General features: G+C 47.4%; 1 protein-coding gene across 1 annotated transcript in view; it reads left to right on the top strand.

Annotated features, from left to right (window-relative positions):
• CLIC4 (chloride intracellular channel 4) overlaps positions 1–14,387 on the top strand; it is a 71,495-nt gene extending 57,108 nt beyond the window's left edge. Inside the window, exons 4-6 of the mRNA XM_031962571.1 lie at positions 5,305–5,411; positions 9,748–9,929; positions 11,127–14,387. Coding sequence (XP_031818431.1) covers positions 5,305–5,411; positions 9,748–9,929; positions 11,127–11,291 — 454 coding nt within the window. The 3' untranslated portion in view covers positions 11,292–14,387. The remainder of the gene's footprint in view (positions 1–5,304; positions 5,412–9,747; positions 9,930–11,126) is intronic.
• Positions 14,388–15,054: the final 667 nt, after the last annotated feature.

The following is a 15,054-nucleotide window of genomic DNA, read 5'->3' as shown; positions in this document are numbered from 1 at the left end:
ACCACTTGGTTTGTTGAGTTCTTTGTTCTGGGGAAAGGACTTCCTCTCTTCCCCCAGCTGATGGAGAGAACGTCTGAGACTTAGATTTGGGGCAGAAGCAGTCCTGTTTCCACCTTGAGACTGGGGAATGGGCAGGCTGCCATCAGAAGGATGGGGCTGGCGTTTCTGCAGGGTCTGGTCTGTGAGGGAAAGCAAAGCCTTAAGGCATCCCTACCCCCCGCCTTCCCTCTGGTGAGAAACTGAGAAAGGGGAAGTTCTTCAGCAGGGTCTTTGAGTGCCATGGCCAGCAAGAGACTGTGGAGGTCCCTTAGTTAAGTCTCATCATCTTACAGACAAGGAAACTGAGTTTGTCCAGCTGTTGAGGGAGAGAATGGGCTGGAAGCCGCCAGCTTTGGGTGCCCGCTCTTTCTGCAGAGAACACGAGGGTAGTAGCTGACCACCTGACACCCGCTGTCTGCCACAGGACACGGGTGGTAGCGGTTCTGGCCAAATTGTCCAGTGCGCCTTGGAGTCCCAGGAATGCTGGTTCACAGGCCTGGATCTTTAGCAGAAGAAAAGAGGAAGGAAGTTTGCCAAGCTAATATTAATGGTCCACCATGATCAAGAGGTTCTATGCCATCTTAGAGATGAGGAAACTGAGACCTGAGTTAGTTAAGCAACTTGCCCGGGATCACGCAGCTCAATGGCAGAGCCAGCGTTTGAGTAAAGGTCCTCTGGCTCTGGAGCCAGTGTTCTTTGTTGTGTTTGTCCCTGATGGCCTGATTCTTCCTTGACCCTGGAGCCCAAATAGACTCTTCTAGCCCTTTTTAAACAAATGTTTACACTGTCAGCCACTACTCAGGTGTGTATGGGGGGGTGGACTTTGGGGGAGTGAAGTGCCTCGGGTTTAGATCTATTTCTGTCCTGTTCTTCACCCCGAGTCTCCCACACCCCCAAGACACCCCATGCTTCTAAAAGTGGCATCCACCCTGAACATCCATGGGATTTCCCATCACCCATCAGCATCTTGTTACTGGGCACCCACATATTTAGACTTTGTCATTGTCCAAAAAGAGGTTAAGCCAGTGTACTTTCAAGAAGCAGTGTGCGGTAAAAATTAGTGATAAAGAGTAGTAAAAATAAATTGTATCAACCTGTATTGTATGCTTCCTCCCTCCCTCATGAGAAAACTGAGGCAAAAGGAGGTAAAGTGACTTGCTCAGAATCACCCATCTAGTGTCTGAGGTCATATTTTAACCCAGGCCTTCCTGACTCTAGGCCTGGGTATTCTGTCCGCTGCACCATCAGCTGCCCTTTTGCGCATTGGCAGTCCGCTGAAGCCTGTGTTTTTAAATGCATAAAATAAAAAATATGGTATTATAAAGGAAACTAATTCAGCAAAAAAAATTTTTATCAACTTTATTTTAAACATTCACAGACCCCAGGTTAAGCAACTCTGTATGGAGTTAGAAGACCTCAGTTCTAGTCTTGGTTCTATTTCTAGCTAGGTGTGCTTCCTTAGATTAGTCATGTCTGTTTTAGGGTCTCAGTCTCCTCACCTCTAAGATGGAGGAGTTTGATGGAAAATGATCATGCTGTAAAAATGGTAGAAAGGATGATCTTGGAGAACTGTGGAAGATTTGTATGAGTTGATGCAGATTGAAGGGAGCAGTTCATACAACATTAACAACAATGTTATAAGGTGAGAAATTTTGGAAAACTGACAAATTCTGACCCATACAATGACCAACACAGAGATAGTAGAATGCTGATTAACATATATTGTTTTAGACATAGCCAATATGAGAATTTGTTTTGCTTATTATAAGCAATATAATAATAATTATTATATTACATATATCATTCTGTATGTTATTTTTCTTTTTTGAGGGGAAGGTGGGAAGAAGAAATAAAATACATTTGTGTTAATTAGAAAAAATTAATTAAAAAAAAAAAAAGATCAAAAAAGTGAGGCTTCTGCCTTAGGTCATCTCTATTGTTCCTTTTGGTTCTAAAGTTCTATGAATACATGTTTCAGTCCTCCAAGGAATCATGATTTCCTTGGTGTAGGTATTCCTTGTAGTAATGAAGACAGCAGCCTCCCATTTCTTATGAGCATAGAACCCTAATGAGTTCATAATAAACCAGTCTTATGGGCTGATTCTCGTTTTACACAGTTAATGTGCCCGTACTGAGCCCTTCCCAGCTTGACAGCAGCTGGAGTTTGAGCTTGGCTCTGTGGGTATTGTTTTTGAGAAACCAGGGTCATCCTATTCTTTAGCTTATTCTCTCACCCATCTCCCGTTCATTTAGAGAACTGCTTTGAGTAGTTCCTTAGGGAATGATCAACAGAGGAAAGGAGAGTTGTGGAGTAAAAACCCCAACTCTTAGAGTTGGAGAACTTGGGCTCAAATTCTGCCTCTCCTACTTATTGCCTACACGGCAATGTGCAAGCCATTTAGTCACTCTGGGCCTCAGTTCACAGGTCTGTAAAGTGAGCAGGTCAGATTTGTTACTTGATCTCAGAGGCCTCTTTCAACTATAGACCTGTGTTCCTGAAACATTTATCTAGTCCTCCAGAGAAGGTCTTAAGCCGCCCTGCCCAGAATCATCTCTCTCTCCTTGAAAGGAACAGCTGCCCTAGGCACACAGGCACACCGCTGAAATCCCTGCCCGTCCTTTCTTGCCTAGCTCAAATGCCACCTCCACAAATCAATGGAAGAAACATTTAAGATCTATTAATTACCTGTTCCCTTTCCATCTCTCCATAACTCCATTTAATGTACTTATCATGTTCCATTTTTTATTAAAATGATTTTAAATGATTAATTATAAGCCAGTGAAGGGCCGTGATCATCTATAATTTATTCTTGTATTGCTCCCAGTTCTGAGCACACTGTATTGCACATAGGAAGTGCTTGATAAATTTTTGAATTAAATATCATGTAATATTATCAAGCTGACTTTCCCTCTTAATTCTTCTGAATTTGAGAAAATTAAACAGCAAAGTTTTGATGGGATAGAGGAGGAGGAGAGATGTGGAATCTTGGCTGGAGCCAATCACACATGTGTGGAAATATTTATATCCTTGGCACTATCTGTGCCATTCCCTGTTTGGAACGAGTTAGTAACTACATTGTCCAGTCATTGATCAAAACATTTCAACTGAAAACCACTTATTTACTCGGAAAGGAGAGAACAATCTCATGGGCTAAGGGAATGGCTTCCTCCTTCCCTCCTCTCCACCTGCCTTTCCTTTGCTTCAAGGCAGGAGCGTAAGGGCTTCATATTTAGGCTGGGAGCATAAAAGGGAGACTAAGAGCATAAAATTTACCTGTTGAATTAACTCATTGATTAGTTCCTTATTGGCTGCATGAGCTGACAATAAAATGTCTCTTCTCTAGAAAAGATTGAAACTCTAAAGGAATTTAAAATAAAGAAAAATTACAGGGTTTTCTGACTTGTAATTTAATAGAATTATAGAATCTCTGAGTTGGAAAGCACTGGAGTTTTGTTTAGTATTAGAATTATAGAATCATATTTAGAATTAGTATTGTAGAAATATTGTTTAGTATTATTTAGTCCAACCCACACCTAAGCAGGAATCCCCTCTACATTAGACAGCAAGATCCCGCTCCCTATCTCAGAAGTCTGCCTTTATTCTGATATTAGCGGTTGGTTCTGTGAGTTAGTACGTTGCATCAGAATCTGGAATTTCTTCACAATACTTATTCAGTACTTGGTATGGTGCCTTGTTTCCTGGCTCCTCTCCAGCCACACCCTCACTTTATTTTTTTTAAAAAAATTTATTTTATTAAAGCTTTTTATTTACAAAACATATGCATGGGTAATTTTTCCAACATTAACCCTTGTAAAACTTTGTTTCAAATTTTCCCATCCCCTAGCTGGCAGGTAGTTCAATACATGTTAAATATGCTAAAATATATGTTAAATACAATATATGTGTACATGTCCATACAGTTATCTTGCTGCACAAGAAAAATCTGATCTAGCAAGAAAAAAAAAAAAAAAAAAAAAACCCTGAGAAGGAAAACAAAAAATGTAAGCAAACAACAACAGGAAGAGTGAGAATGCTATGTTGTATTCCACACTCAGTTCCCCTGGTTCTCTCTCAGGGTACAGATGGCTCTCTTCATCACTGAACAGTTGGAACTGGTTTGAATCCTCTCATTACTGAAGAGAGCCACATCTGTCAGAATTGATCATTGTATAATTTTATTGTTGCCAGGTATAATGTTCTCCTGGTTCTACTCACTTCTCTTAACATTAATTCATGTGAGTCTCTCCAGGCCTTTCTGAAATCATCCTGCAGATCATTTCTTACAGAACGATAATATTCCATAACATTCAGATACCATAACTTATTCAGCCATTCTCCAACTGATGGGCATCCGCTCAGTTTCCAGTTTCTGGCCACTACAAAGAGGGCTGGGTGGCAACAAGTTCTAAGGAGAAGAGAAACCTTTGTCTGGGGGCCGTCATTATTTGTTTGTTTGTTTTTTTAATTATGGAATTGGATTTATCTTTAAGGTCCTTTACAACTCTTAGTATTCTTTGTCCTCTCCTACTTTCTTTATCCACAGTAGTAGGAACCCTTCTTACTCTGGTGGTCATAATTCACATTTAAAAGGTTCACTTTTCCCACTTGTGGACAGTTGCCTGTAATTGTTAGCCAAGTTCCCCCTTAATTTTAGTATAGTGAGGCTGACCTGAGTTCACTCTACCCCTAGCGATGCTTCTTAATCTCCTTCTTGGGGTTCTGGGGGTATGGTGAAGAGTAGGATGTCTTTATTACCAGTGACGCGAGCTCCCCTGCTGATGGCCAACAGTGGCTAGCACCCTGGTTCCAGTTAACTGCTTAAGGCCTGTCTGAGGTTAGGGCTTCCAGACTGCAGGCTCCATGCTCTGTCCACTGTACAGCAAGGAGGGCAGTTTTGAAAGTTACATGTGGAATTAATTATACATGCTTTTTAAAAAAGGAAGCAACATGAAAGAAAATTTATACTTTAACATATAATCTCTTGTGTTTTTCTAGATAGAAATTTTTAAAAACGTTTTTAAGTTCAGAATTTACAAAAATCAAATGAAGTCACTTTCAAATAGAGAGGGGAATTGGGAAAAGCTTCATGGTGAAGGAGGTACTTGAATTATACTTTAAAGGGATAGATTGGGTGAATAAGGACCCATAGATGAGAAAGCATGGGATGTGTTTGTAAATGAAATTTCTTGTTACCTGAAATAGTGTCCAAGATTCTTTGGAAATGGCATACACCAAATTTTTTTTTTTTTTTTTTCCTTGTGCAGATACTTAAAACTTTCCCCAAAGCACCCAGAGTCAAACACTGCTGGAATGGACATCTTTGCCAAATTTTCTGCATTTATTAAGAATTCAAGGCCAGAAGCTAATGAAGGTAAAATATACTAGTTATTATGACAATGGTGGTGATGATTGCACTTTGAATCCATAGTGTCTTATGACTTATTAAAAACTCTTAAGATGATTGTCAATATAGCTGTGCCCCCTTTTATTCTATGAACCATTGATGAGTCTTTAATTAGAAGCTTCTCTAAAGGGAAAGCCAGTGTGTAAAATTTGGGATGCGATGGTAACATATTGGCCTGGTGCCCCAAGTCCTATAGGGCTCCCTTCTAGTACGAAGAGTTCACAAATTAGGTTGTATTTAAAAAGTGTAAGCACTCTTCTTAGCTTGTGATCTGCACAGAACTCGACAGCTTCCCCTGAATTAGAATTGTTAGCATTGTTAGTGGCCTGCCAACCAGCAGATTGATGTGGCTGGGACTGGCTGGCCTTGGCACTGGGTGCTGGGTCAGCTTCAGCAGACCCCACCTCAGCCTGCATGGCCTGGTCGCCTTGCTGGGCTGTGTGACAATCAGCTTTGCACACAAGATGCAGAAGTTCTCACCCATATTAAAAATATAAATTTGAGGATCCTTTTCTTTTTTTTTTAATCCTTTTTTTAATGATGAGTTTCTTAGAGTTAAATCTTAGAGTTAGATGGTTTCTTGTAAGAGGTTTATAAATGAAGTTTCTACAATTATAGAATGTGAAAGTTAGAAGGTAGAATTAGAAGGGAACTTGGGTAGCTTCATATTGAACCCCTACATTTACAGGAAGAAACTGAGGCCCAAGAGGAGGTTCCTTGCCCAAGTCCCCACAGCTAGTGTCCAAGGACAGCAGCCTTTCTGCCTCCTAGGCCCTGCTTTGTTTAGGCTGGCCCAGCTGTTGGGGACTTCTCTCCCCTGTTCCCCCCAGTTTTAATGTATGGGCTTATGCGGCCTCATGTTACTGGTTTCCTCCAAAGCACCATGGGAGCAGTGTTAGGGCAAAGCTTAAAAACATGTCCAGAGGACCTTGGTCAAAGAGATGTGCTGGAGGCAGAGCCTTGGGTGCCTCTCCGGCTCCTCCGACCTCCTTTCTTCCTCTGTGAAATGAGTGAGTCAGACCTGCTGATCTGTGAGGACCTTTAGACCGGTGATCTGTGAAGACCTTAAGACTGGCTGATCTAGAAGGGCCCTTGGTCTGGCTGATCCATGAGGACCCTCAGAGGACTTATCTGTGAGCCTTTACATTGATGATCTGTAAGGACCCTTGGATTAGTGATCTGTGAGGTCCCTCAGACTGGTGATCTGTGAGGACCCTCAAACTGATCTGTGTGTTCCCTTCCAGCTCTAAGTCCTGGGACCTGAAAAGCTAAGCTCCATTTCAGTACATTGTTTCTCAAATCTCACTTTCATGATTTTCCACCTGCTCTTATTTTGTGGACCCTGGCTTGGGATTCATTATTGTTGGTCAGGACAGACTCAAATCAGCTCTTTCCGTCTTCAACCACAAGCACTCGGCTCCATCCAGAGGATGCACTAAGTAGGGGCTGTCCCCACCCAAGCTTCTGGCTTTTCCCATAACTGTATCAGGGGATGCTGAAGAGAGGGATCAGGGGTGGCTCCCAAGGAGTGAGGGGCTGGTTCTTAACGTACACTCGGCCCTGCCGCCTGCCAGTCTCTGTGGAGAGCTGGGCAGTTCTTGTCTTGATTATTAAGTAGTGTTCATTCATTTCAGGACTTCTCCATTTGGCTATTGAAGCTCAGCCTTTTTTTAATCTTGGTTTTAAGAAGTGTTATTTCATGAAATGTTTTCCTGCAGTTAAAAGTGGCCAGCCTGACTTGTTCTAATAGCAAGTTCTGGTTTGAGTCATTTGTTGACTAACTTTGGCATCTCTGGTGACGGTTTGTGCACTGACAAGTCAGCTTCCGCGCCCTGGGCCTCCCCCACTGTGCTGCCATGATGTCAGGCCCCTCACAGAGACCCAACAGGAGACCCCGGGCGGGTTTTCCCTGTAGCGTCTGTCTCCGTCATCTCCTCTGATCCCTTCTCTTTTCTTTCCAAGGCAGGGAACCTGGCTTTCATTCCCAACAGTCACTGACTAGGGCTTTGGGACCATATACATGAGACTTCAGTTTCCTTACGTGGAAGAGGAGGAAGCCCCTCCAGTTAAAAATCCTATGATTCTATTCATCATTGTTCAAATTTTCAACTGTTTAACCTTTTCTTTTTTTTTTTTTTTTTTAAACATTTTAACTACTTTCCCTACTGGCATCTTAAAATGGTGTTTATGGTTCAGAGGGTGGTTGGATTTCATCTGATACTTAAGAAGGAAACCTTTTCCCCTTTAGAAATAATTGCCTTTTTGTGTGTCTTTGGGGGAAGGCGGGGAGGAAGTGACTCATGTGACTACGCTCTCTCCAATGCTCTATCACCCCTGCCCCTTTTTAACTTGCTGCTGCCTAAAGCAGAGAGCCCACCTTGGCTGGTCTCAGACCAGAGAAGAACCAGCACAATGGGCTGCCCCATGCAGGATTTTGAGACCTTACTATTAAATTACCTATTAGTAAATAAGAGCACACAGTTGCTAAGTAACCTCCCACCACAGGGACCTGTTAACTGCAGGGAGAATTCAGAAAACAATCTTTGGACTCAGTGTGGAGTGTAGCGGGTCTCCCTCGTGGGCTTTTGTTTGAAAGTTTCCCTTCTCTAAAATGCAATTAAGATCCTTTCATAAGCCGGGCAGTGCGGGCATTCCCAGAGCGTCCCCATCGCCCAGCACGGTTGGAAGCGTCCTGTGCCCTGTGGTGCCTCGAGGTGTTCGGCCGGGCTTTCCTGAGACAAATGAAGGAAGCCTTGTCTGTGCTTCAGACAGAGGTGCCTTTGGTAGGACACTCAGTAGCTGGCAGAGGTTTTCCCTCCTGTTCAAATCCTGCTTCTGACACCAGCTGATTCAGGAGGCCTGGGAAGGGCTGGGGCTGGGCTGCGGGTTGGACGCCTCTGAGGAGCTCCCTGTAAGGGCTTGGGTCCCCTCTCCCCCTGCCCCAAATCTCTGTTCTTGTCACTTCCTCTGATAATCAGCTAACATGCACGTTGTCAGTGTGAGGGTTTCTCTGCAAAAGAGATTGATGCTGCAAGTTTCCTGTTGGCTTAAAGAAGGATGGGTGGAGACCTTTAGAGCTGGGAAGATGGAAGGCCTTGTTGAGGGGGAAGCAGAGGGTGGGCAGGGTGGGCGTTAGGGCAGGGCCTCCCAGAGATTCTGCCCTGCCGCCCCCCCCCCCCCCCCCCCCCCCCCCCCCCCCAGCTCCAAGGTCCAGTCCATGGGCTCCGGCCTCAGCTCTTCGGTGACACTAGTGACAAACCCGGCGCCCAAGTGCCAAAATCTATAGAGAAAACACGGCCCCTCCCAACTCAGACGGAGGAAGGGAAGGAATTCGTGCTGGGGGAGGAGGGGCTGCCCCAGGCCCTGGCTGCGGGGCTGGAAGGGCTCTCTGGGCCCGGCCCTTTGGCCTTCCAACCCAGGCGGTTATTCTGTGATCTCTGGTGCCCCCTGCTGCCTCGGAGTTTCACTGTCTGCGGGAAGCAGGGGGAGCCTGCCCGGCCTCTGCTTCTGGCTTTGGGCTTCTCGGGCGGGGGCCGGAGCAGGCGGGGGCGGGGGGGGGGGCCTGACGGCTTTTCTGGTCCCTTCCTTTTGGGGGGCGCCCCCCCCGGGGGGGGCCCCGGGGCCGGCCCCGGCCCCCCCCCCCCCCCATTAAACACGGGGGCTCCGAGCTCGAGCCGGGAGGGCTTTGGGGCGGCTCTGGTGCCGTTCTGGGGTGAGGCCGCTCCCGGGCTGGCGACTGTGGCGGCCCGAGCCGAGGGCCAGGGGGGGCTCGGGCACTCAGGGCTGCGGTCTGTGCCCTTCCAGCTCCTGTCGGGCCCTGCCACCCTTTGTGACCCCTTTGGGGCCTTCTGGCAGAGGCGCTGCAGCAGTTGGCCCGTTCCTCTCCAGCCCATTCTACAGGCGAGGAAACTGAGGCAGGCAGGGCTGGGCGAGGCCAGATAGAACTCGGGCCTTCCTGCCGGGGCACCACGGCAGCCGGCCCTCTGCCCCAGCCTGTCCCGCGGCTCCACGCTTGGATTTTTACGCGGCTGCTGTGGCTTCTTTGTATTTAATGTCGTGCATTTTTAAGATGCGCTTTTTAACGAAGTCCTTAGTTTCGGAAGAACATGAGTAGGACGAGGAGGAAGAAGGCGGGCCCAGCGTCGGGGAACTTTTAGGTGCCGCTCATCCCGCTTTCTTGTCTCGTGCCTCAGCGCTCCCCTCACCCAGGCCGGGTCCAGGGCATCGGGCCGCAGTGTTTGTCTACCAAGCGACGGCCGAGGCCCGCTGCGCCCGATAACCCGCGTTCCCTTTTCTCGCGCAGCTTTGGAGCGGGGCCTCCTGAAAACCCTGCAGAAACTGGACGACTACCTGAACTCTCCCCTCCCCGACGAAATCGATGAGAACAGCATGGAGGACGTCAAGCTCTCCACCCGGAAGTTCCTGGACGGCAACGAGATGACGTTGGCCGACTGCAACCTGCTGCCTAAGCTGCACATTGTCAAGGTGAGCCCCTTTCGTGGGGTCCCGGTGCTCCTCCCTCCGTTACATACTGTCCCCGGCAGCACCTGGGGGGCTCGGCCCAGCGCGCTCTGACTCAGTAGTAAGAAAAACCTCATGCTTGGCCAGGAGGCCCGGGAGGAGGCCCCCAGAGGGCCCGGGAGGAGGCCCCCGGAGGGCCCGGGAGGAGGCCCCCAGAGAGCCAGGTAGCACCCAGAGAGCCCGGGAGGAGGCCCCCGGAGAGCCCGGGAGGAGGCCCCCGGAGAGCCAGGTAGCACCCAGAGGGCCCGGGAGGAGGCCCCCGGAGGGCCTGGGAGGAGGCCCCCAGAGAGCCAGGTAGCACCCAGAGAGCCCGGGAGGAGGCCCCCGGAAGGCCGGCTGCTGTGTTGGCCACTTCATAGGAAGCTGGGTCACAGCCCCTGGGGCCTCTGAGCCTGGGAGCAGTGCGGGTCTCACCTCCCCTCCCTCCGTGAGGGCCTCCAGGACCAGCCGGGCCGCCCCTCAGGCAGGAGGCCACAAGGAGGCTTGTGGCTTTGTGCAGACGTTCAGAGGAGAACCAGGGGAAGGGTCCATGCACTGAGGGACCGAGGCCCCGCCGCATGCTGGGAAGGTTAAGGCAGCACTTGCCTTCAATGCTCCCCTGCTAGCGAAGGGGTCAGAGACGGTGGCGCTGCTCCCAGGCCCTCCCGGCCCAGCACTTCTCGCTCAGTGCTTTGGGGACCCACTTTTAGTTCCTTACGTGGATCCCCCCTGACCTGTGGGAATACATTTGGGCTCTGCGTGGGAAAAGCTGTGAAACAGTAACTGTCCCAAATCCACCTTTTCCTTTCCTGTTTCTTTGCTTCACTTCCCTCTTGTTGTGCTTATACTAACTCTCTGGGGCTCCTGCGGGAACCTCATTTCCCCAAGCAGAATCCAGGATCCTTAGAATTAGCATCAGATATGGAGGAGCAACAAGGACGCGGCTTGTCTCCTGGTACTTGTGACCTTACAGAACAGGCTGCGAGAGTTGCTGGGGTTGGAAAAGCCCTTTCCCTCTGGGACCAGCCCCCCGGCTCCCACGGGGCTCGCCCCCTCCGGAAGCCTTCCAGCCTGACCGGCCAAAGGCTGGGCTGCGTCCGGGCCTCCCGGCTCGCACAGTCCACCCCCCCAGGACACAGAGAAAGCGAATCACTGACTCCACCATCTGTGTCGGTGTTTTAGGTGGTGGCCAAGAAGTACCGCAACTTCCTTATCCCGAAGACCATGACTGGCATCTGGCGCTACCTGACGAACGCGTACAGCCGGGATGAGTTCACCAACACCTGTCCAAGCGACAAGGAGGTGGAGATGGCGTACAGCGATGTAGCCAAGAGACTAACTAAGTAAAGCAGCCTCGGGACGGGGGGCCTCCTGCCCTCCCCTTTAACAGAACACGCTTCTTAACAGAATACCGCTCCTCTTCCTATCATGTAGAAGTCATATTTTGCATGAATATGCAGTTACTCAAAATTAGGATAAAGGATAGACTAGGTACAATAGCTATCAAAAATATACACTCCTACCAAGTGTTGAAGTGGTCTTTTTTTGGTGTTTTTTTGAGCCCCATTTTTTCCCTGCCCCCTCCACATTCTGTTGAGTTTGGAGACGTTCCAGCACAACAGGGTGTTCATAAGTATTTATCATCTTTTCAGGGCACTCTCTGTTTTGTCTGTTCCCTGCTGGCGATAGAGTTATAAAGAATTGGATTGACCTTTACCTTAGATGGGAACTTCACAAGTCAGCCACAGACTCTCAGCCCCAATGTGTGATATATATATGTTGTATTTATGTGGATTTGGGATTTCCTGATTGTAGGCAAGACTGCGGAAAGAGCACTGCTGCCTCAGCAGCATCTGCATCCAGCTGTTCCTGAGCAGGCTCCCTGCAGAGCTAGGGAAGGACTTGCTCCCTTTTCCACACTAGCTCTTCCCAGTTTTGGTTTGTAGAAAAATCCTTTTTCTCCTCTTTTCTCCCCAACAGCATTTGTTTCTTTATTCCAGTTGTGACCTCTCTGTACAGAGTGTTTGTAGGGAGAGCTGGTGGGGCTCATTGTGTCCCCCGGTGGGAGGAGTGCTTGGGCATGGGCCTTAAAAGTGGGTCAGACTTGGCAGTTTTTGTCCTAACAAGAAGAAGTCTGACTCCGTTGATTTGGAAACAGCACCGAGTTCTCCAGTTTGGTTTGAATGGAAATAAACTTGCCTTGAGGTGGCAAAGAACTTTTGCTCTTTTTAGGTCTTTTGTGAAGTTTTCTGCAAGTAAATTCACTAGTGGCCTAGACTTTCGGTGACTGGGAGGTAGATACTCTGGGCAGTGGTAGAAGCGCAGTGATCAGCGATGTGAGAAAGCTCAGAGAGACCCAAGGGAAAGCCTGGCTTGATTGGGTTTGGGCAGGGACTGACTCAAAGGGACCTTACCTGAAGTCCAGACCTGCCCAGCCTAGGCCCAGGCCGAGTCCTTGATAGGAGAGAGTCCTCGTCACCCCCTTAGCAACATCACCATGGCCACGGTCAGTGTCTGTGCATGAGCACAGCTGGATAGTCCGGAGTAACCACGATCCTGGCCCTTCTGTGAATTGTCTCACCGCAGCCACACTGAAAATAACGCCACCTTAGAAATCACCACCACCACCCCCGAGAGTACCGACTTCTAAGTCAGGGTCAGTCACGTTTTCCTGAGGGATGAAAAGCAAGTGTAGCATTGAGAAAAGCTGGCATGAGTGCTGCTCCAGAGAATATGATTATGGTTATAGTGATTTGGTAATAGCTTTTTATATTTTATAAAACTGAAGTGCTATTTCTCCTAAGCTATCTTGTGAGAATTTTGGACCATACCCCTTAAAATGGGAATGCTCTTATATGCTAACATTTCATGAGCATTGGCTTTGTGGAGACAGCCTGACTCTTTAAAGTATCCTGCCTTTTTTATTTTGTGTGTATGTTCTACTTTACCATAAAGTTAACTCAGCATAGGAAAGTAACAGCAACAAAAGGTCTGTTTTGTGTCCATTTGGCTCAGGAAGATGCCTTGGTCTTGCCTTTATTATTGCCCCCATTGCAGATCAAATGTTGACAAAAAATTTTTTTTAGGTTTTTGTTTTTAACCCTTGTCTCAAAAACTTTGCCTGGAGACTTTTTCAGCTCCAGAAGGAAAAAACTGCAAATCGGTTCTCGAGGACTTAGGGGACCCCTGTCCTTCCCTTGTTCCCTTGGTCAGAGGGATGCATCTGTACCTGGACATTTCCTCAAACCATCACCTTCCCTTCTTCCCTTTTAAGTTATGGCATTTCTGGGAGTCATAGAGGGGTGGAGGAAAGCGTGGGAGAGGAGGAGTCCATGTTCTCTTTAGCCAAACTGAGAGCTGATGAAAGAGAGGGAGGTGGTTCCGTGAGTTGCCTTGACCAGAAGCTGTGAATCCTTTGATGATACTTTGATAAATTGATCCTTGAGCCACAGCAGATGCAGGCAGCCTGTCTTTTGCCTGGGGTCCCAGAGAAGCATGGTGGAGAACTGGCCTAGATTTGGGTCTCCCAGGGTCACTTCTGCAAACAGGATGAGAAAACACAGGCAGTGAGAGAGAGGGCACTGCTGGGAAGAGACATCCCTCACCCACCTCCCCGCCCTGTTCCCTGTATTAAATGGCTCCTCCCAGCCTTTGCCAGCACTTCTTGCCCTCCCTTCTTCAGAGAACTTCCCTAATTCGGTATAAGTTGAATCCAGATTTCTCTTATGTGAGAACTTAGGTTTCATCCCTTTTAGTTCTTTGTTTAATTAAGGACATTAAGTAGTAAGGATCGTTGAGACTGGGCTAAATGAATTCAAACTGAGAAATGAACAGAAAATTAAAAGGCTGTTGTCCACAACCATAACCGCTTTCCTTCTGCCATATGTCCGGCCCATTTCTGGACCACCAGAGGGGCACAGCGGTGCCGGAGGGACACAGGACCTGTGCTCTCTGCAGGGGGGGGGGGGCTGCTTGGGGTTCCTTTCTTCCCCATGTTGGGAAGCTCCACCAGAGCTATAGGGAGTTGTTGGATTGTGTTTATTTCCACATAGCTAACATCCATTTAGAAACGAGCCCTCCCTCCCCCCAAAAGGCAAAATTTGGAACAAATAGCCATTTATTTTATTTTGTACCTGTTTTGACATCCATCTCATCTTGTGGTTGAGTGTGCTAATGAACCAATTTCTTGTGCTATTTATAATCAGCATTGAATTCAAAGACAAGCAAGTTTGTCATGCTTTAGTCACATAAGTCAAGCCCCTCTGGGGCCAAGTGAGTGTCCTGCCACCAGGTTTATATTTTTGCCGTGGAAGTGGTCTCAGCCCCTGAAGCCATAGCATTGGACAGAATTGGAATATTTTCTGCAGAATTACTTGAACAGTTCAATGAAAATGTATTGTAGTAAGCCTCTTGTCTTCCTTTCTTTCTGGAACTTCTTTTACAGATATACCAGTATACTGCTGGCAGCTATTGTTTAAAAAAAATAAAATAAAAATTATATTTTCACTACCAAACAAGGCTCTTGTTTTTTTTTTTTTTTCTCCCCTGTGGCCAGAGAACAAAATCCTCAAAAACATTTGAATCTTACAAGATGTCATTTTCTGATCAGAACAACTGTGAAATTAGAATCCAGTCAGTTTAGGGACCTGATTTGTTATTAACGGAATAAAGTCACCATTCTGTGCTTCTATGAAATAATGGGACCAACCAGGTATTGGCTGAGGATCCCTCCTGGTACTGTGACATTTCACATAGCAACAAATGGCATTTTCCAATTGGAATGGCCAACATGTTGGAATAAACCCATAAATATGAGCATCATTGGTACAAAAACAGGACACTTTGGTATAGGAAAGGCTTTCCCTTAGGGGAAGTGTAGTGGGAGCTGCTCCAACCCTCAGTGATTGTCTCTATCAGAGGCAGAGCACCAGGCACAGAATGTGAGGGACCCAGAAAAGGATCTGATACCGGGAGCACCTAAGTAAGCACTTGCTATGCCCCAGGCAGTAGATGGACCAAATGCTGGGGGCACGAGGACAAGAAATTAAGACCAGCCCTCCGCGAACTTTCATGCTTGTGGGGGAAGGAAGCCAAAGGGGCTGGGGGGGTA

The sequence above is a fragment of the Sarcophilus harrisii genome, chromosome 3 (genome assembly GCF_902635505.1).
Source record: "Sarcophilus harrisii chromosome 3, mSarHar1.11, whole genome shotgun sequence".
Lineage (NCBI taxonomy): Eukaryota > Metazoa > Chordata > Mammalia > Dasyuromorphia > Dasyuridae > Sarcophilus > Sarcophilus harrisii.
Note: the sequence above shows the minus strand (reverse complement) of the source record. Positions and strands in the feature narration are given on the sequence as shown.